This window comes from Balaenoptera borealis, assembly GCF_965194805.1.
Source record: "Balaenoptera borealis genome assembly, chromosome: 19".
Lineage (NCBI taxonomy): Eukaryota > Metazoa > Chordata > Mammalia > Artiodactyla > Balaenopteridae > Balaenoptera > Balaenoptera borealis.
The window spans coordinates 56,528,312-56,548,397 of record NC_138878.1 but is presented as its reverse complement, the minus strand read 5'-3'; the positions used below and the strand labels follow the sequence as shown (position 1 = coordinate 56,548,397).

Here is a 20,086-nt window from a genome sequence, read left to right as displayed (position 1 = left end):
ATGAGGTGGCCTGGTGCCGGGGTGGGGGTGGTACTTGGTTCGCTAAAGGTGGCAGGTTGGTGGTTCCTTGGTTTGGAAAGGAGAGAGTGAGAGAGTGAGAGAGCGAGAGCGAGAGCGAGAGCGAGAGAGCGAGAGAGCGAGAGAGAGAGAGAGAGAGAGAGAGAGAGAGAGAGAGAGAGAGTGAGTGTGTGTGTGTGTGTGTGTGTGTGTGTGTGTGTGTGTGTGTGTGTGTGTGTGTTTGGGGCTGGCAGGCAGATACTGGTGGCTTTGAGCACTCCCTCAGGTGCCCAGGGCCATCTGATTCAGCCCAGGTGACCTCAGCGCTGGGGCATGGGAGTGACGCAGGGGGCGGGGCTGCAGCTCCTCGCCTGCCTCCCGCCCCGCCCCGCCCCGCCAGGAGTGCCGGTGGGTGGAGGGGCTGCCTCTGGTCAGCACGGGTGTCCTGAGTGTCCGGGCACAGGCCAGGGAGCTCTGCTCCTTCCAGAGTGGGCTCTGAGGGCAAGCTCGTGTCCTTTCCCCCAAAGACTGGGCTCCCTGGGGACATGGCCACCTCCTCCCCCTCAGCCTGGGCCCCAGGGCAGGTCTCGGCCCACCCGCCCTGGCTCCACCCTGTCCGAGCAGCCCGAGGGGCCTCAGAGGCGGGCTGTCCCGAGGGAAGGCGCTGAGGCCCAATCCCCCTCCCACTCTGACAGGCTCCTCTCTTGTCTTGCAGACTGTGCTCTGTCCACCGCACCTCCTGCATGTCCTGCTGCCCTGAGCTGTCCCGAGCTAGGTGACAGCCTGTCACGCTGCCACCATGAACGAGGTGTCTGTCATCAAAGAAGGCTGGCTCCACAAGCGCGGTAAGGGGCTGCTTTTGCCCACGGGATTGCGTGTCTCCCCCTTCCGCCCTGGCTCTCCTGGCAGCTGTGCCCTGAGAGGCAGAGGTACAGGGTCTTTACCACCTGAGGAGCCAGCATTCCAAGCCCTGTCTGCCTCCCTCCCTGCCCCTGGCCACTAGCTCCTTGCCAGCCCATTTCATGGGATCTTTGAAAGTAGTCTGGACAGAGGGACTGTGGCTGTGCCTGGGCCTGAGCCTCCAGGCCTAGCTGGACCTCCTGCATGAGCCTCCAGGCCAGGCCTCAAGTTCTGCCTCTGCATTAGTGATCCTGTTTGTAGCCCCATTTTATAGATGAAGAAACTGAGGCTCAGAGAGGGTCAGTCACTTAACTGAAGTAACACAGTGAGATGATATTCAGCATTTATTCATTCAGCAAATACTCGTGGAGTGTGTGGTATGCCGGGCTGGCCACCCCAGGCTCTGGGGACACTGTGGTGCCCTCATGGAGTTTGCGATCCACTGGGGGACGGGGACAAACAATAAACAGACGTGATGTCAGGTGGTGATAAGTGCCGTTGTGAAAAATAGGAGCTGTGAGGGGGAACGGGCTGGAGGAAGATGGGCTTCAGTGCAGGCAGCTCGAGGAGGGGACAGTGAACAGAGGCCTGGAGGCGGTGAGGGAGCGAGCCACACGGATAGACAGGCAGGGGTGTTGCAGGGCATGAGACTGTGCCTGGACCGGAGAGTTGACCAGTGTGGCTGGCGCAGAGCGAGCGAGGGCGAGCTGGAGGAGGTGGGCAGAGTGGTGGTGCAGCATCAGACCGTCGGCCCTCGATGACATGGAAAGGGCTTTAACTCTCCAGGCGTTCAGAAGCCCAGGATGTTGTGAGCCAGCACGTGACCCGATCTGGTTGTGCTGGTGGGCAGCTGAGAAATGAAGTCATTTACAAAGAGACTAAGAGACTAGACCCTTAGGCCCCAGGCCCCTGCCCCAGAACCAGCGCACTTAACGCCCGCGCTGCCGTGTGCAGGGGCAGCTAGGAAGAGGCACGTGTTGAGAGTCAGCTTGTCCAGGCGCCCAGGAGCGAAGGAGGCAGACTGTCCTGGCTTCCGCGGACCTTCCCCTGCGGAGGGGGACGCCAGGCCTGGGGGTAGCCACTCTGTGCGCTTTCATTCACTCCGCAGACATCTGTTGAGCAGCTCCCGTGTTCCAGGCACTGTTCTAGGTGCTGGAGACACAGCAGTGAACCAGATGAGCCAAGAGTCCCCATCCTTTTGTTGATGTCTTACACTGGGGGGGAGAGCCCATGGCACCTGAGTAGACAGGTGTGTCCAGTGGGTGGTGAGTGCCACGGAGGAAAGCCGAACAATGTGAGGAGGAGGAGGGGTGTGAGGGGGAGTTATCCCAAACGGGGTGGTCAGCGAGGGCCTCACTGAGAAGGGGGGGGTTTGAATAAAGATCTGAAGGGAGGCAAGGGAGTGAGCCCCACAGTTAACTGGGGCAAGGGCGAAGGGGACAGCCCATGAGTCCACAAAGGGGAGTGGGCCAGGCATGTTTAAAGGGGGCGAGGAGGCTGGTGGGGCTGGCCCTGCAGAAACTGGGAGAGGTGCCCGCCCATCCTGCCCTGTCACAGCCCGCAGACATGGAGCAGTGATGAGGGACGGAGGTGGCTCCCCAGGCCAGGCCTCCCCCATCAGACTGAGCAGGGGAGAATCCTTTCCTGCTGCCCTTTCCAGGCAGGGTGGTACTCAAGACACCTTGGCCTACCCACCCAGATTGGGCCCTGAGTTTGGGGCTGTTGATGCGGCTTTCTGAACCTTGGCAGGTGTCAACCCTGGCTCTGCCACTTCCTCTCAGTGTGACTGGGTAAGCTATGTCATCTCTCTGAGCCTTGGTTTCACATCTGTAAAATGGGTCAACAACCCAGGCCTCTGAGATTGTCAGCTTCATGAGGGCAGGGATTTTATCTGGCTTGTTCACTGAGATGTCCCCAGTGCCCTAGAAAAGTGCTTGGCGTGCAGTAGGCACTCAATAACTGTTGAATGAACGTTTGGGATTGTGTGTGTGGATAGTGCGAGTGTGTTAGGGTGTGCCAGGGTCTCAGGCTCCTGAGTTTCCGTGGCCCTTGGCTCACTAGGCTGGGGTGGCAGAGCCCTGAAGGTGGCCCGAGAACTGTGGCCGGGGCAGGGCTTTGTCTCTGGCATTAATGCTGATGGCATTAAGTGGATCTCAGCCCCTCCTAGGCCTTCAGTGTCTCCACTTACCTGCATGGACCCAGACAAGCTGCTGAGATGACCACCTGCCTTGGGTTTGTACCATACCTACACACACGCGTGCGTGTCACTCCTGGGTCTCTCCAGTGCCTGTCATTCTGAGCAGCAGCTGGCAGAGGTGGGTAAGGCGAAGTGGGCCCTGCAGCTGTTTGGACATCCCCGCTACCCCACCCCACCCCACCCCTGGTGGTTGAAATAACAGCAGCTCCGGCTTACTGTGTGCCCACTCTGCCAGGCCTGGGGCTCTGCTCTAGGCAGACCCAGTTTTGTTGCATTTCCATTACTGCCCCGTCAGGTGGGCACCGTCTCACAGACCAGGAAGCTGAAGCTCGGCAGGAAGACTGACTTGCCCAAGGTTTCAGCAAGGAGGTGGTAGTGCTGAGGTTCAGGCTCCAACTCCTGAGCCAGCTCCTGGCTCACATGCCGCCTCTTGCTCAGCAAGGTCCACTCAAGGAATGGGTCCCTTATGCCATGTGCGGGTGTCCTTTCTGACACAGCCTCAGCATACTCTCTGCCAGGCCCCGGCAGGCCAGGCCTCGTCTGCCAATTTAGAGGCAGACAGCGTAGTGGTCAAGAACATGGACTCTGGACAGAGCAAACCTGGGTTCCAATCCCAGCTCTCCCGGTCAACAACTGTGAGCCTCAGGCAAGTAATGAAACCTCTTTGTGCCTCAGTTTCCTCATTTGTAAAATGGGATTGTTGTGAGGATATTTTTCCTTCTAGGTTTCTTTTTTTTCTTAGCTTGTTATCGATATATAAAGCACCACAGGTAAGTGCCTGGATTATAAGCTTACCCCCAAACCTGTGTCCAGGTCAAGAAATAGAGTCAGTCAGTCCCCAGAAGCCCCTGTGCCTCTCCCAACCTCCAATAGAGTAGGTGAATTTTTCTAGTTTTGTTTTTCTTTCTAAAACTGAGGCAAAATTTACATAACACTGAATTAACTGTTTTAAAGTGCACAATTCAGTGGCCTTTAGTACATTCACAGTGTTGTGTAACTACTACCACTGTCTAGTTCCCAAACATTTTCATCTGCCTGAAAGAAAGCCCTGTACTCGTTAAGTAGTCAGTTCTCATTCCCCCTCCTCCCAGCCCCTGGCAGCCACCAATTTGTTTTCCGTTTTTATGGATTTACTTATTTTGGACATTTCATATAAATGAATCATACAATATGTGGCCACAAAAGTCTGGTTTCTTTCACTTAGCATAACTTTTTAAAAAAAAAATAAATTTATTTATTTTTTTATTTTTGGCCGTATTGGGTCTTCACTGCTGCACACAGGCTTTCTCTAGTTGCGGCAAGCGGGGGCTACTCTTCGTTGCGGTGCGCGGGCTTCTCATAGCGGTGGCTTCTCTTGTTGTGGAGCACGGGCTCTAGGTGCGCGGACTTCAGTAGTTGCGGCACGCGGGCTCAGTAGTTGTGGCTCACAAGCTCTAGAGCACAGGCTCAGTAGTCGTGGCACACGGGCTTAGTTGCTCCACAGCATGTGGGATCTTCCCGGACCAGGGCTCGAACGCGTGTCCCCTGCATTGGTAGGCGGATTCTCAACTGCGCCACCAGGGAAGCCCCTAGCATAATGTTTTTGAGGTTCATCCATGCTGTAGCACATATCAGTACTTCATTCCTTTTTTTTTTTTTAATTTATTTATTTATTTTGGGCTGCGTTGGGTCTTTGTTGCTGCTCGCGGGCTTTCTCTAGTTGCGGTGAGCGGGGGCTACTCTTCGTTGCAGTGCGCGGGCTTCTCATTGCGGTGGCTTCTCTTGTTGGGGAGCATGGGCTCTAGGTGCACGGGCTTCAGTAGTTGTGGCACGCGGGCTCAGTAGTTGTGGCTCGCAGGCTCTAGAGCGCAGGCTCAGTAGTTGTGGTGCACGGGCTTAGTTGCTCCATGGCATGTGGGATCTTCCCGGACCAGGGCTCGAACCCGTGTCCACTGCATTGGCAGGCGGATTCTTAACCACTGCGCCACCAGGGAAGTCCCGTCATTCCTTTTTATAGCCAAACAATATTCCATTGTATGAATATACCACATTTTGTTTATCTGTAGGTCTGTTGATGGACATCTGAGGTATTTCTGCCTTTTGGCTATTGTGAATAGTGCTGCTATGAACATTTGTATACAAGGATTTGAGTACTTGTTTTCAATTTTGGGGGTGGGTATACACCTAGGAGTGGAATTGCAGGGACGTATATATCCATTAGGTTATATTATTTATAATCTATTATATATAGTTAGATAATGTAGGTAAGAAATGTATAAAATCTGGGTCATACATTCTGTATGTGTAATCTACAGCGTATTCTGTATTTAACTTTTTGAGGAAGCGCCAAGCTTCCACAGGGTTGCACCATTTTACATTCCCACCAGCAGTGCACAGGGTTTCAATTTCTCCACGTCCTCACCCACACCTGTTCTTTTTCTTTTAGTTTTTTTGTTTCTGTTTTTGTTTTTTTAATAAAAGCTATCCTGGTGGGTATTAAGTGGTATTTCGTTTTGATTTGCATTTCCCTAATGACTGATGATGTTGAGCATCTTTTTATATGCTTGTTGGCCGTTTGTATATCTTTGGTGAGATGTCTGTTTAAGTTCTTCACCCTTTTTTTTCTTTTAAGATTTGGGTAAATTATTTTTATTTTTATGCCTATTCATATCTTGTTGTATCGATTATGTTATATATGTATTTTAAGATTTAAATCTTCAAAAGTGTCAATACTGATTTTTGGCATATAGTTCATAGTTTTATACAATCAAGTCTATCAAGTTTTTTTGCTCTTTAATTTTTTTTTTTTACATCTTTATTGGAGTATAACCGTTTTACAATGTTGTGTTAGTTTCTGCTGTATAACAAAGTGAATCAGCTATATGTATACATATATCCCCGTATCCCCTCCCTCTTGAGCCTCCCTCCCACCCTCCCTATCCCACCCCTCTAGGTGGACACAAAGCACGGAGCTGATCTCCCTGTGCTATGCGGCTGCTTCCCACTAGCTATCTATTTTACGTTTGGTAGTGCATATATGTCATTGCTACTCTCTCACTTCATCCCATCTTACCCTTCCCCCCACCTTCACCCATTTTTTTAATCAGACTGTGTTTTTGTTGCTTAGTTGTAAGAGTTCTTTATATATTCTGGATACTACGACTCTTATCAGGTATATGATTTGCAAATATTTTCACCCATTCTGTTTGGTTGTCTTTTTATTTTCTTGGTAACATCCTTTGCACAAAAGTTTTTTATTTCAGTGAGTCCACTTGATCTGTTTTTTTCCTTTGTTGTCATATCTAAGAATCTGTTGCCAAGTCCAGTGTCACGAAGATTTACCCCAGTGTATTTTTCTAAGAGTTTTATAGTTTTAGCTCTTATATTTAGGTAGATCCACTTTGAGTTAATTTTTTTATATGCTATATGGTATAGGGTTCCAACTCTTTTCTTTTGTATGTGGGTATACAGTTGTCCCAGCATCATTTGTTGAAGAGACTGGTCTTCCCCCATGGAATGGTCTTGGTATTGTTGTTGAAAATCAGTTGCCCATAAGTATGTAGGTTTATTTTTTGACTCTCAGTTCTACTCCATTGGTCTATATGTTTATCTTTATACCACACTGATTTGATTATTGTAGCTTTGTAGTAAGTTTTGAAATCAGGAAGTATGAGTCCTTTTACTTTGTTCTTCTTTTTCAACATTGCTTTGCCGGTTTGGAACCCCTTGCCACATGAATTTGAATTCCATGTAAGTTTGAGGGTTGACTGTTCCTCAACAGCAAAAAAGGCTATTGGAATTTTGACAGGGAATGTGTTGAATCTGTAGATGGCTTTGGATAGTATTGTAATCTTAACATCAAGTCTTCCAATCCATGAACACAGGATCTTTGCATTTATTTAGGTCTTTAATTTCTTTCAGCAGTGTTTGTAGTTTTTAGTGTATAAATCTTTGCCTCCTTGTGCTGTTGTAAGTGGAATTGTTTTCTTAATTTCCTTTTTGGATTATTCATTGCTGGTGTATAGAAACAATTTGTTTTTGTGTGTTGCTCTTGCTGAATTTGTTAGCTCTAGTAATTGTTTTGTGGATTATTTGTGATTTTCTGTATATAAGATCATGTTGTCTGCAAATGAGATACTTTTACTTATTCCTTTTCAAGCTGGATACTTTTTATCTTTTTCTTTTTCTCTGGCTAGAACTTCCATTACAGTGTTTGATAGCAGTGGTGAAAGTGGACATCTTTGTCTTGTTCCTGATCTTAGGGGAAAGTTTTCATCCTTTCATCATTGAGTATGTTGTTAACTTGTGGGTTTTTCATAGATGTCCTTTATCCTGTGGAAGAAATTCCCTTCTCTTCCTAGCTTACTGAGTATTTTTATCATGAAAGAGCATTGGATTTTGTCGAACGCTTTTTCTGTGTCAATCTGGATGACCTTGTGTTTTTTACTCTTCATGATATATACTGCATTGATTGATTTTCATGTATTTGAACCACCCTGGCTGTCCTGGGATAAAACTCACTTGGTCATGGTATATAGTCCTTTTTATTGTGCTGTTGAATTTGGGGTTTTGCTAGTTTCTGAACCTTACATACATGGAATCATTTAGTATCTAATTTGAAAGAATTTAACAAGTTAAAACCTATAAGATAGTCAGGACAGTGCTTGGCAGGCACAAAGTACCACTATATAGTACTATCTGATCATCGTCATCAATTAACGGATATCCTCATAAGAGGAAACAAAGACATAGAGAAGTGAGGTAACTTATTGGAGCCCACCCTGCCATCCTGCCTCTCCATGTGCTATGTGAGTGAAGGGCCTGGCACACTCTTTGCTTGCCCAGTGGACTGATGATAAAGAGCATTTATTGATTTATTGGTGTGCTGGGCCCTAGCTAGGCTGGGTGCTTTATGTGTGCTTTATATTTGCTATCTCATTTTATTTTTTTTAGCAACTTGAGATACAATTCACATACCATACAATTCAGCCATATAAAGTGTACAGTTCAGTGGCTTTTAGGGTATTTAGAGTTGTGCATCCATCACCACAGTCGATTTCAGAACATTCTCACTACCCTAAAAAGGACTCCCCCTTGGCCATCACCCTCCAATCTCCCCCCAGACTCGCCCCCTCCTCAGCCGTAGGCAACCAGTAATCAACTTTTCATCTCTGTAAGTTTCCCTATCCTGGACATTTTATGTAAATGAAATCATATAATTTGTGATCCTTCGTGACAGGCTTCTTTCACTTAGCATAAGGTATGATTCATCAACCTTGTAGCATGTATTAATACTTCATTTCCTTTTTTTTTGTTCTTTTGGCCGCATTGCACGACATGAGGGATCTTAGTTCCCCAATCAGGGATCGAACCCGTGCTCCCTGCACTGGAAGTATGGAGTCCTAACCACTGGACCACCAGGGAATTCCCAATATTTCATTTCTTTTTATGACTAATATTAATATTCCATCATACGGATATGTCACGTTTTGTTTATCCATTCATTAGTTGATGAACTTTTGAGTTTCCACTCTTTTTGTTCTTTTAAGATTTATTATTTATTTATTTATTTATTTTATTTATTATTTTTGGCTGCGTCGGGTCTTAGCTGCAACTGCAGCACACAGGATCTTCGTTGAGGCATGTGGGATCTTTCGTTGAGGCATGTGGGATCTTTTGTTGCAGCACACGGGCTCTTGCGATGCGGTGCTGGGCTTCTCTCTAGTTGTGGCATGCGGGTTTTCTCTTCTCTAGTTGTGGTGCACGGGCTCCAGGGCGCATGGGCTCTGTAGTTTGCGACACGCAGGCTCTCTAGTTGAGACGCCCGAGCTCAGTAGTTGTGGCATGTGGGCTTAGTTGCCCCGCGGCATGTGGGATCTTAGTTCCCCAACCAGGGATCGAACCCGCGTCCCCTGCATTATAAGGTGTATTCTTTCCCACTGGACCACCAGGGAAGTCCCTCCACCCTTTACTATAATGAATAATGTTGCTGTGGACATTTATGTTTTTTGTGTGGATATATGTTTCACCATCTTATTTTAGTCCATAGCAGCCCTCTGAGGAGTGGGGTCCTTATAGTGTGCACCTGTATGTATGTGTGTACAGGGTGCCTGGATATTCACGGTTAGAAAAAATGGAAGGGGTCAAGGAGCATTCGGAGGGCACAGCAACAGTTATACCCCGCCTGGCACAGTGTTTTGACATTTGATCCACCTGCACAGCTGTACTGGTGAACACCCGCCCATGGGATTTGGCCTTACAGGGCCACAGGGCATGTGTGTTTGGAAGCCTGGGCCTCCCCTGGGACTGGGCCACGCGCTGGCAAGGATGGCTCGCTGCTGGACACACGCTGAGGCAGCTGGTGCCCTGAGGCCCTGCGGCAGGCGCCTTCCTGCCAGGCATGACCTCTGGATCACTGGGCCCAGCCCAGTGCCCAGCCTGCATTAGCAGGGGCCGCCTCGAGGGTTTCTCCGGGAGAAGCACCTTCCTGCCCACCCTCCTGTCCATCCTCCTCCCACTGTGGTGCCCGCTGTGAGGCGCTGCCACGCTGGGCTGGCTGCCCTGACCTGTCTCCCCCCCACCCTGCCTTCGTACAGGTGAGTACATCAAGACCTGGCGGCCCCGGTACTTCCTGCTGAAGAGCGACGGCTCCTTCATTGGATATAAGGAGCGGCCCGAGGCCCCTGACCAGACCCTGCCCCCCTTAAACAACTTCTCTGTCGCAGGTGCGTCTCAGGGACTCAGAGAACGGCTGGCAGGTCTTGGGGACACGTGGGGCTTGATCGTTCTTGGGCTGTGGGCCTGTCTGGGGCCTGTTTGCCCTCAGATCTATTTCCCACCCTTTCCCTGCTCCACCTCTGTGTTACTGGGCCTGGGGCGTGTACTGGTCAGCAGTGGAGAACGGGAAGAAGAGAGAAGCTGGGGCATTTTCCGGCCTTCTGTCCCCTCTGTGGTACCCGAAGTGGTGCCTTCTTGCCAGACACTGACCAGTGAAAGCTTGGCCGGTGCAAAGCCCTTGCCTGGGCCTCACAGAACCTGCCCTCAACCCACTGCCACCTTCCTTCCCCGCTGACCTGATTGGTCACCACATCCTTGTCCCACCTCCTTAGAACATTTCAAAGACACTCACCTCCACTGCCACCTCGTAGCCCAGACCACTGTCCTCTCCCCACTAGCTCCCTGCTCTAGCCTCTTCCCCAGCCTCGCCTCTCGAGGCCACCCCACCTGCTTGCTCTGGAATCCAGCCCCACGCCCCTCTCTGTCCTGCTTAAAGCCTTGTCCTGGTGGCTTTCCTGTGTGCTGGTGACCCCCACGTGGCTGTTCCCAGCCCTGGCTTCCCTCCTGAACTCTACCCACCTGTGCCAAGGAGCTTCCTGCACGTTTCTCCCTGGGATACCCACCGTGGGATACCTACCATGTCCCAAACTGGCCTTTGAGTCTCCTCTCCTTCCCCAACCTTCTCGTACTCCCCATCTCCTTCTCTGGGAGGGCCCTGTTGCCCCCTCATCCTCAGGCCAGAGGCCAGGGCATCGTCCCAGATGCCTCTCCGTACCTCCTCTGTGGCCCATCTACCTGCCTTTCCCTCCCCTCCCCTGCCCCACTCTGGTGTAGCCCCAGCCTCCTGGGCTCCCGGCCTCCATTCTCTCTCACCCTCTACACGGCAGCCAGAGGGATCTGTCTAAATCTGTTCATGTCCCTTCCCTATTTAAAGCCTTCCATGGCTGCCTGCTGCCCTCAAGACAAAGTCCAGATTCCTCGCCATGCCCCCTGAGCCCCGCAGGCTGGCCTCTGCTCACCTCTCCAGCCTGTCTCTCACTTCTCCCCGCCTCACACGGCATTGGCTCTTCCCTAAGTAAGCTGGGCCCTCTCTCACCTCTAGGCTTCTGTACACGACACACCCTTCTGCCTTCAGGGCCCAATGCAGAGATGCCTCTTCCTCAGGGAAAGCCTCCTGAGCCCCTGGACTGGGTTGGCTGCCTCTTGGGCTCCCCACCCCAGTCAGCCCTGACCACTGAGCCATCACTGGAAGGTCTGTCTCCCCTCCACCTGCGCACACTGGGCCTTGAGCCCTGCGGGGCAAGGCCAGGGCTGTCTCGGTCACTAAAGTGTCGTAGGACTGGCACACGTGAGGTGGCTTGGGGAATGTGGGGTGCAGACTGGCAGGGCTGTCCCTTTACCCTCCCTGCTCACATCCCTCTTCTGCAGAATGCCAGCTGATGAAGACCGAGAGACCGCGGCCCAACACCTTTGTCATACGCTGCCTGCAGTGGACCACAGTCATCGAGAGGACCTTCCATGTAGACTCTCCGGATGAGAGGCAAGTCTGGGCCTCTGTGTGGCGGCCCTTTGAGAGGGGCCAGGCTCTGTGTGAGGAGAAGGGGCGCAGATGGACAGATTGCCCTGAGCCCCTCCTTAGGAGTTTCCCATCTCAGCCCTTTTGCCAGCTAGGACGTGCAGGGCTTCTCAGCCCTCAGACTCCCACCCACACCGCCCCGTGTCCTCAGACTGGGGGCTGCATTGGAATCGCGGGGGGGCTTGTTAACAGTGAGGAGCTCTGGGCCACTTCGGAACCTCTGATTGGAGATCTGCAGAGGGTCAGGGAGCCGCATTCTTAATGAGCATCTCCATTGATTTTGAGGCAGGTGGTCCAGAGACAGTTTTCTAAAAGATCAATTTAATAATCAGAAGAGATACAGATTCACCTAGTTGAGAAATCAAACAGCAGAAGGAGGTGTCTAGTGAAAGCTTCACTCTCACTGCAGCCCCCCGTCCCCGACCTGCAAGTTAACTGCTGTTCTTATGTGTCCTGTAAGAGCTTGCTCACTGTGAACGCGGACGAGCTCACTCAGATAGGACTTCGGTGCCCTGCTTCCCTTGTTTTTTCTTTTTACACAAAAGGTGGCATTGTACCCAAACTGTTCTGAACTTGCTTTTTATTTAATGTATGTTGGGGACTCTCTCTGCTTCAGTATATATAGAGTTGCTGCTGCTGCATTTTTTTTTTTAACAGCTGCACGTCTGTGTCCCCGAGTTTGTTTAGCAGTTCTTTATTCATGGTGACAGGGGTTGTTTCAGCCTTTTGGGCTCATTAGAATAATGAGATAATTATAATTAGATAAGCAATAATTAGATAAGCAGTACCTTGTGCTTATCTTGTTCGACATACTTGTAGTTAAATCTGTAAGATGAATTCTTAGATGTGGGATTGCTGGGTCACAGGGGAATATGCATTTGTAATTTTGAGAAATGCTTCTTTTAGGCCATGTCTAAGAGTGTCCTCACAGCCTTGTGTTTTCAAACGCTTGGATTTTTACCAAACGTTTGGTGAGTTTGAGTGTCCTTTCGTGTGTTCAGGGGCCATGTGAGTTTCCCTTTCTGAACTGTCTGTTGATATCCTTTGTCTGTTTTTCTTTTGGGTACTTGGTCTTTTGCTTATTCATTTCTGAAAGCTCTTTATAAGAGAGCTTAGATCTTTGTAATGAGTGGCAAATATTTTTCCCTCACTTTGTCCCTTTGGCCTTCACTTTGAGAAATATTCCTTTAGCTTGTCTGTGGGGTGAGGATTCAGCTGATCCTCTGGAAAACCCTAAAACAGTGCCGTCCAAGAGAAGTTTCTGCCATGATAGAAATGTTCAATAGCTGTGATGTCCAAGAGGGTAGCCACTACTCACATATGCCTGTTGAGCATTTGAAATGTGAAATGCGGCTAATGAGACTGAAAATGGAATTTTGTATTTTATTTAATTATCTTAAATTTTTAAATAGCCCCATATGGCTAGTGGCTACCTTTATGGACAGTGCATTTCTAGAGCATACACAAAACAGTATCATAAGACATATTACTGTAATCTATACTGTAATTGTCATTGCAAAGCTTCCCAAGATTAAAAATATAGCTGCCCCACCATGGGGAACAGGATGACCATCTCAGGCCCGCTGAGGTGTTACTCAGGTGAAAACTGGGTACAGAAGCATGGACTGCCAGTAAAAGCAAATTGAGACCGGTAGGTGCATAGGGTCTAGGTGTTGGGCTGAGTTTTGAGGAGTGGGTAGGAGTTGGCCATGGAGACAGGAAGAAGAAGGTGGCTTCAGGAAAAGGGACCAGCATGTGAAAGGCCTGGAGGCGAGGCAGCTTGTCATTCCAGAGACAAGAGGGTTAAGCATCACTAAAGAATCAAGGGCCAGGGGTCTTGGAAGAGGGGAAGCGGAGGCCTTGAAGCTGGCAAGCTCAGCTGGCGCCTGGACTCCAGATGGAGGTCCCCACAGGGCTTGGCAAGCAGTGAATCAGTTGGGGTTCGTCACAGCGTTGCTAAAAGATTCAGGGGGACGATAAACAGGAAGCCCTTGACTCAGCAGTACCTGGCACACACTTCGCAAGCCTGGAGAAGGAGCAGTGGGGAGCTGGCAAAACGTTTTAGTAGGCAAGAGACCTGCTGTAGTTTCCATTATAGGAAGATGCCGTGCTCTCTGGCGTGGGGAAGAATCCCTTTACTAAGACTGTGCGGGCTAGAGAGCCCCCAGCTTCCTTCTTCTCTTTGTACCTGCCACTGCCACTGGAAAGAAATCTGATAGGATTGCTCTGAGACCAAACCCCAGATTGCTGACCTTAACCCCAGGGAAGGTGTGAGCCAGAAACCCGGAAGAGGGAGGCTGCTCTGCTCATGGCTCTCCTCACTGCCCTGCCCGGGCCTGAGCCTGGGGAGGGGCGGGGGCGGGGTGAGGACCGACAGGGGCCACGCTGCTGACTGGTGGTTGCCTGGGTGCTGCAGCGGCCTGCGCGCTTCCTCCCCCAGGCGGCTCTCCCCAGGGCACCTAGAGCGATTCCCCTACTCCCTGCCCCGCCTTGTTGTTTCAGGTGGACAGAACAGTTGAAAGAACAGTATCGTAAATGAGCCGCTAGATACCCTGCACCTAGGTTCAGCAATTCAACATCTGCCATGTTTGCCTCATCTGGCTGTGTTTTATGCTGCATCTTGAATTTCTGTTCGTCCTTTGTGACGCGTTTCTCCTTAATACATCAGCAGGTATCTCCTAAGAATAAGGACTTTCTTCTACAGAATCCTGGTGCCCTTATCATACCTGAGACGATCATTGATAATATGTATTTACTAACATCCTCTCTAGATCTGTGCCGTAGTTGAATTTCCCCAGTTGTCCTCAAAATGTTGTTTTTCAGACCAGGATTTGAAAAACCAAGGTACATGTTGTCTCTGGCCTATTTTAATCTAGTTCAGCCTTTGTCTTTCTTCCCCGACCATGACATTAATTTTTTTTGACAAGCCAGACTAGTTGTCTTGTAGGATGTCCCATACTCTGGATGTGTCTTATTTTTGCTTTTTGGCACTGTTTTCTTTGTTCCTCCGTGCCTGTATTTCCTGTAAACCAGAAATAAGGTCTGAAGCAAGGTTGGCAAACTATGGCCTGGCCTCGTTTTCTTTTTTTTTTTTAACTAATTAATTAATTTATTTTTGGCTGCATTGGGTCTTTGTTGCTGCGCACGGGCTTTCTCTAGTTGTGGCGAGCGGGGGCTACTCTTCATTGCGGTGTGTGGGCTTCTCATTGCGGTGGCTTCTCTTGTTGTGGAGCATGGGCTCTAGGTGCGCGGGCTTCCGTAGTTGTGGCACGTGGGCTCAGGAGTTGTGGCTTGCGGGCTTTAGAGCGCAGGCTCAGTAGTTGTGGCACACGGGCTTAGTTGCTCCACGGCATGTGGGATCTTCCCGGACCAGGGCTTGAACCCATGTCCCCTGCATTGGCAGGCAGATTCTTAACCACTGTGCCACCAGGGAAGTCCCTGGCCTCCTATTTTTATAAGTAAAGTTTTATTGGAACATACCACACCTATTTATTTACCAATTATCTATGACTGTTTTTGCTGTCCTGTGGCAGAATTGAGTAGTGACCAAGCTGTGACAGGGACTGTGTGATCTGCAAGGCCTAAAATATTTATTATTTGGCCCTTTCCAGGAGAAGTTTGCAGACCCTTGGTCTTGGCAGGTATACTTAATAGTGCATCACATTAGTGTGATCTTTTTAATGTAAATCTTATCTTGTAATTTCTCTGTTTAGAACTCTTAGTGGCTTTTAGTTCCACTTGGAGTAAACTCCAAAGTCGATGCTCTATTCTACAGAGTCCTACATGATCTGGCCTCCTCTCCAGAATCATTTCCTACCACCAATTCCGTCAACTTCAGCCACCCTGGTCTCCATGCTGTTCCTTAAACATGCCAAGCACACTTCCTACCTCAGGACCTTTGCACTTGCTGTTTCCTTTGCTTAGAATCCTCTTCCCCCAGATATCATTACAGTTCTCTTTCTAACTTTGTGAGGTCTCTGCTCAAATGCCACCTTCTCAGAGTGTCCTGCTCTGCCTTCCATGACTGTTACCTTTACCCTGCTTTATTTTTCTTCATAGCATCTATCCTACCTGGTGTGACATTTTCTTTTTTCTTCTTTTTTTTTCGGCCACGCAGTACAGCTTGCGGGATCCTAGTTCCCCAACCAGGGACTGAGCCCGTGCCCTGCAGGGGCCTGCAGTAGAAGCGCGGAGTCCTAACCACTGGACCACCAGGGAATTCCTGACATTTCCTATTTATTTATTTGTGCCGGGAATATAACTAGGTGTTCAGTAAATGTTTGTTGAATGAATAAAAGAATAATTAGAACTAATGCTCTGTTGAGCCAGACCTTACTCTAACGTCTTTACATGTATTAACTCATTTATTCTCACAACATTTCTAGGAGGGAGTTCCTCACCTGCTAAAGAGGCATAATGATGGTGAAGCCGAGGCACAGAGAGTTACAGAATAAAAGAAAGAAGAAGATCTGAAGGGCCTGGGTTTTCCCTACCAGGCAGGGCTGGACCTGGGTCAGCCAAGTCAGCCCATCTGAGAGTGTCTGAACAGAGGGAGACCCCAGATGCCCTCCAGCTGTGAACACCCCTCTGGTTCAGAGGAGGGCCCTTGTTAGGGAGAGAGGTCCCCCTCTGCCATTAGACCAGCAGTCAGCTGTTATTTCTGAGGCTGTGACGAGGACAGGCCTGTGCACTAAGGACAGCTCGGCCACCCCCAGTTCACCGAGCTTCCCTCCAGGGTGCAGTTCGTTCTGCTCAGCAGGGTAGCCCAGGGCTGGGGCCCAGGGTCTGGAGTCAGACCAGCCACTGTGCCGCTTCCTCAGTGGGGCTCAGTTCCCTGGCTGTCGTGAGGAACGCAGAGGATGTGGATGTGGATGCACCTGGCCTGGGCGCCCCGTGGAATCGCGCTTGTTGGTGCCTTTTTCTCCTCCGTCTCCTGTGCCCACAGCTCCTTCCGCCTCGGTCCTGCCGTAGCCTCCTCGTGCTTCCTGTCTCGGCTCCCAGTCCGTACCCCACGCAGCTGTCGCCTGCTTACAGCCGACATCAGATCCTGTCACCCCCCTGATAAACCCTTCCAGGACTTCCTGTGATGTTAAGGATCAAGACGTAAATCCCTCACACAGTGGCTCGTGGAGCCGGGTGTGGCCGGTCCTCCCTCCTACCCTCATCCCTTCCATTCCTCTCTCTCTGTTGGCTCCAGACATGCTGGCACCTGCTGTGCCTTCCACAGACACCCCAGGCTCCCTCCTCGGGCCCTTGGCCACGCTGGTCACTCTGCCTGTATTCTTTTCCCTCTTGGCACTTCGCAGGCCTACCTCCTTCCCTCCATTTCATTTATTTCACAGCTAAGTCCCTGTTCTTGGCACTGGGGATGTCCCACATTCCAGGGGCGTCTTCCAGATCCCGGCTTACATGCCACCTCCTCAGAGCGGCCTTCCCTGACCGCCCTCTGAGAAGGGGCTTCCTCTCCAGCCCCTGCCTTGGAGCCTTGACATACTTGTCTTCTCCCTTAGGCCTGGAGCTCCAGTGGGGCTTGTTCCCTGCTGCACCCTCAGCACCCAGAACAAGGCCTGGCACGTAGAAGACACTCGGGAGGGATTTGCAGGCTGGCTGGGTGAATTCTCATAACCCCTTGAGGTGTTTACTCTGTGCCTGGCACTGTCTTGAGTGCTTTGTATCGTGTGCTCCCTCACACGACCCTCTGGTCCCCGCTCCACGTGTCAGCCCACTGAGGCACCGGAAGGTCAAGTGGCCTGCCCGGTGTTGCCTCCGGGAAGGGGCAGGACTCCCGACAGGCGGCTTTCCTTCGCCCGCTTCTGGGCTCCTCGGCACGGTGGCCCTTATTCCCTGAGCCTTCCCGCGAGTTTGCCCTGCTTGATCCTCCGGGGCCTGGTGGGCCTGGTCTGGGAGGAAGCTGCAGCTCATCAGGGCGGGCAGTGTGGTGCCGGGGCCGGGGGGAGCCCAGGCACGGGGCTCAACTCCGCTGCCTCGTAGCCTCGTGACCTCTGCAGGTGACTCCACCTCCATGCGCCTCAGTTTCCTCATCAGAAGCACGGCCCCTCCCCCTCCAGCCCCCTTGAGGAGCATGGAATGCGGTGGTGTGCGTTATTTTTCTCCTCGTGTCCCTCGGGGCAGGAGGCTCTTTCCCCTGGGGGCTCTCCTTTGAGGGGTGGAAGGCATGTTAGCCCCGGCCCTGGGTAGGAGCTCCCCTCTGCCCCAGACACCATGTTGCAAACCCTTGAGGAGTATCCTGGACGGAGGCCCTTGCTTTTTCTCTGAAATTCTGAGTGCTGCAACCTTGCCACCTCGGTCCAGTTGGAACAGGATCGGGAGCTTGTCGGGCAGCAGGAGAGTTACCCCCGACCAGCCTCCTGCATCTCCGTGGGTTCTGGCTCCAGATGGGATGGGTCCAGGTCTCACCAGTGTCTTTAGCCCCGTCCTTGAGTCAAGCACTTTCTCTGGGTGCAGGCTTTGCACACAGCAGCTCGCTAGCGTCTCAGTGCCCCCAGTGTACCAAGGAGGGGGCGAGCTGGGAGGCCTGGGCTTGCCCAGGTGGCAGAGTTGCTGTTTGAGCCCCAGCTCTGCTGCCCAGAGAGGCCCCACACAGCTGCTTCCGGTGCTCCCTCCCGCGGTGTGGAAGCTCCAGTCTCTCGTTCATTCAGGTCCTGTTGATGGACTGCGTTCTCCCTGACAAACAAAGATGATAGCACACTACATATCTTGGTCTGCAAGTTGCTTTTTTTATGTGACAGTCCCTCGAGATCTCTATATGTGAAGTATATACGTATTTTTTTCTTTTTAGTATATTCAGTGTGTCTTAGGAGATCGGTGATTTTTTTTTTTTTCCGTCCACGGTCATATACCCAAAGTCAACATTTTAAAATTTCTAAGAGGACAGTTATGATCGGATAAAGCCACGGGATATGCTCCTCCTACCCCTATTTTTTTAAAAAACAGGAATATTAACATAGGGATAGGGATTTGTACTGTTATTTGTTCCAAAGAGGGCATGGGTAAAACGCGTTGAGAAATGCCAACCTGAGGCAGTGGGTCAAGGAGGGAAGAGGCTCGCGCTGCTGTGCCTGGGTGTGCGCTGGGCTTGGGGCCGCTCGGGGTTTGGGTTGCCAGTCATTCCCCAGATACTTACCGAGTACCCGCCGGGGTGCTGGCTCACACCATGTATGAACAGACCAAATCCCTGGCCTCGTGCGGGGGTGTGGACATATGTGGTTGTGGGGCCCGCAGACTCTGCTCAGGCTTGGGGAGGGCTGGTGTGCCAGCACCTGATACTTGTGCTCGTGGTACACATGCATCTGTCTTAGGAAGCGTGATCTCACGTGAGTGACGCCACTTGGACAGGCGGAGCTTCTAGGTGTGAACTGGGACCCATCGGCTTGGTTGCTGCTTTGCTCAGCGAGGCACGGAGCTCAGCCAGAACTGTGCACGTGGCTTTTCTAGACATAAGCAAAATCCATAGGGGGTTCAACAAATACTGGGCTCAGCCACCTACAATTGTGTGGTGGGTCCAAAATAATGGGGAGGCGTGGACAATTTAGTATCGTTCAGCAGCTTCATATTGTTTTCTTTTTGGTGTGTGGTCTTTTTTACTTATTTCTCCTAGATGCATTTTCCCTCTCTACAGAAAGAACTTTTGCAAGTATCAAAAGAAAATTCTTTCCCAGCAAGTTCTAGATCATGAGTGACACAACTAGCGTATTGTTCTTAAACCCGTCTGCCTTCTGCTGGGACCTGCTTCCGTGTCCGCCGCCTTCCCCCCTGTCCCTGCCCCACCAGGAGGTCCCTGACCTGTCCTCCCAGCAGACGGCCACCTCCAGGGAGTCTTGTCGGTCAGCTCTTGCCTGAAGATCTCCAGCTCTTTTGGCTAATGCATGCCTCCTCCTGCCCTTGATTCTCTTTTGCAAAACACTGGTCACTTGTGCACATGAGCTTGTCATTCGTTCTCAGGGACTCAGAGGAGCACTGTCTCTCTCTCGTTCAAGGTTCAGGGTGGCGGCTTATTTTCAAGGGGCTGTGAAGAAAGGCCGTCTCCCCTCTAGTCACGTAATTGCTGCCGGACTTCAGGTGGCCCTCAGGTCCGGCCCCTTCTGGGACGCAGATGGTCTCTGTCCTTGTTCTGCTGTTGCCCTGTCCCGCCCACCACAGCCAGAGGGTCTGTCAGATTTCAGTCTGGTCCCCCCAGCTCCACTAGGCCAGACACATCTCAACAAAATGCCCGAAGGTGCTTGGGCATTTGCTCGTCGGTCGTGGGGCGTGGGGCTCGGCCTTCCCTGCCCCGAGGCACAGGCGCCCCAGGACTCTCAGCTCCCGGGATGTGTCCCCGCACAGGGAGGAGTGGATGCAGGCCATCCAGATGGTCGCCAACAGCCTCAAGCAGCGGGGCCCGGGGGAGGATCCCATGGACTACAAGTGTGGCTCCCCCAGCGACCCCTCTGCAGCCGAGGAGATGGAAGTGGCAGTTAGCAAGGCGCGGGCCAAGGTGGTAAGTGCTGGGAAGGCAGGTGGCCAGCGGTTGGGGCCTGCCCGTCAGTGAGCACCCCTCTCCCTCTCAAGCCTGGCCCTGCCGCCCTTGATTTCCATACCGAGCGCACGGGCCCAGCCAGGACACTTCCTGACTGCCCTGTAGACTGGGTGATTTCAGGTTG

General features: G+C 51.3%; 1 protein-coding gene and 1 long non-coding RNA gene across 13 annotated transcripts in view; both read left to right on the top strand.

Moving 5' to 3' along the window:
- Positions 1-20,086, top strand: part of AKT2 (AKT serine/threonine kinase 2) — a 51,432-nt gene that overhangs the window by 18,470 nt on the left and 12,876 nt on the right. For 8 of the 12 annotated variants that reach the window (XM_082367133.1, XM_082367130.1, XM_082367138.1 and 5 more), the window contains 4 exons: positions 713-842; positions 9,670-9,798; positions 11,279-11,390; positions 19,770-19,923. In XM_082367133.1, the coding sequence (XP_082223259.1) occupies positions 797-842; positions 9,670-9,798; positions 11,279-11,390; positions 19,770-19,923 (441 nt within the window). In that variant the 5' untranslated portion in view covers positions 713-796. Of the gene's footprint in view, positions 1-432; positions 499-712; positions 843-9,669; positions 9,799-11,278; positions 11,395-19,769; positions 19,924-20,086 lie in introns of those variants that run through there. The other 4 variants (XM_082367134.1, XM_082367131.1, XM_082367139.1 and 1 more) reach the window with 3 other exon arrangements.
- On the top strand, positions 13,962-15,739 carry LOC309616507. Its single transcript, XR_014237509.1, has 2 exons — positions 13,962-14,097; positions 15,544-15,739. It is a non-coding gene; the product is annotated as an uncharacterized lncRNA (long non-coding RNA).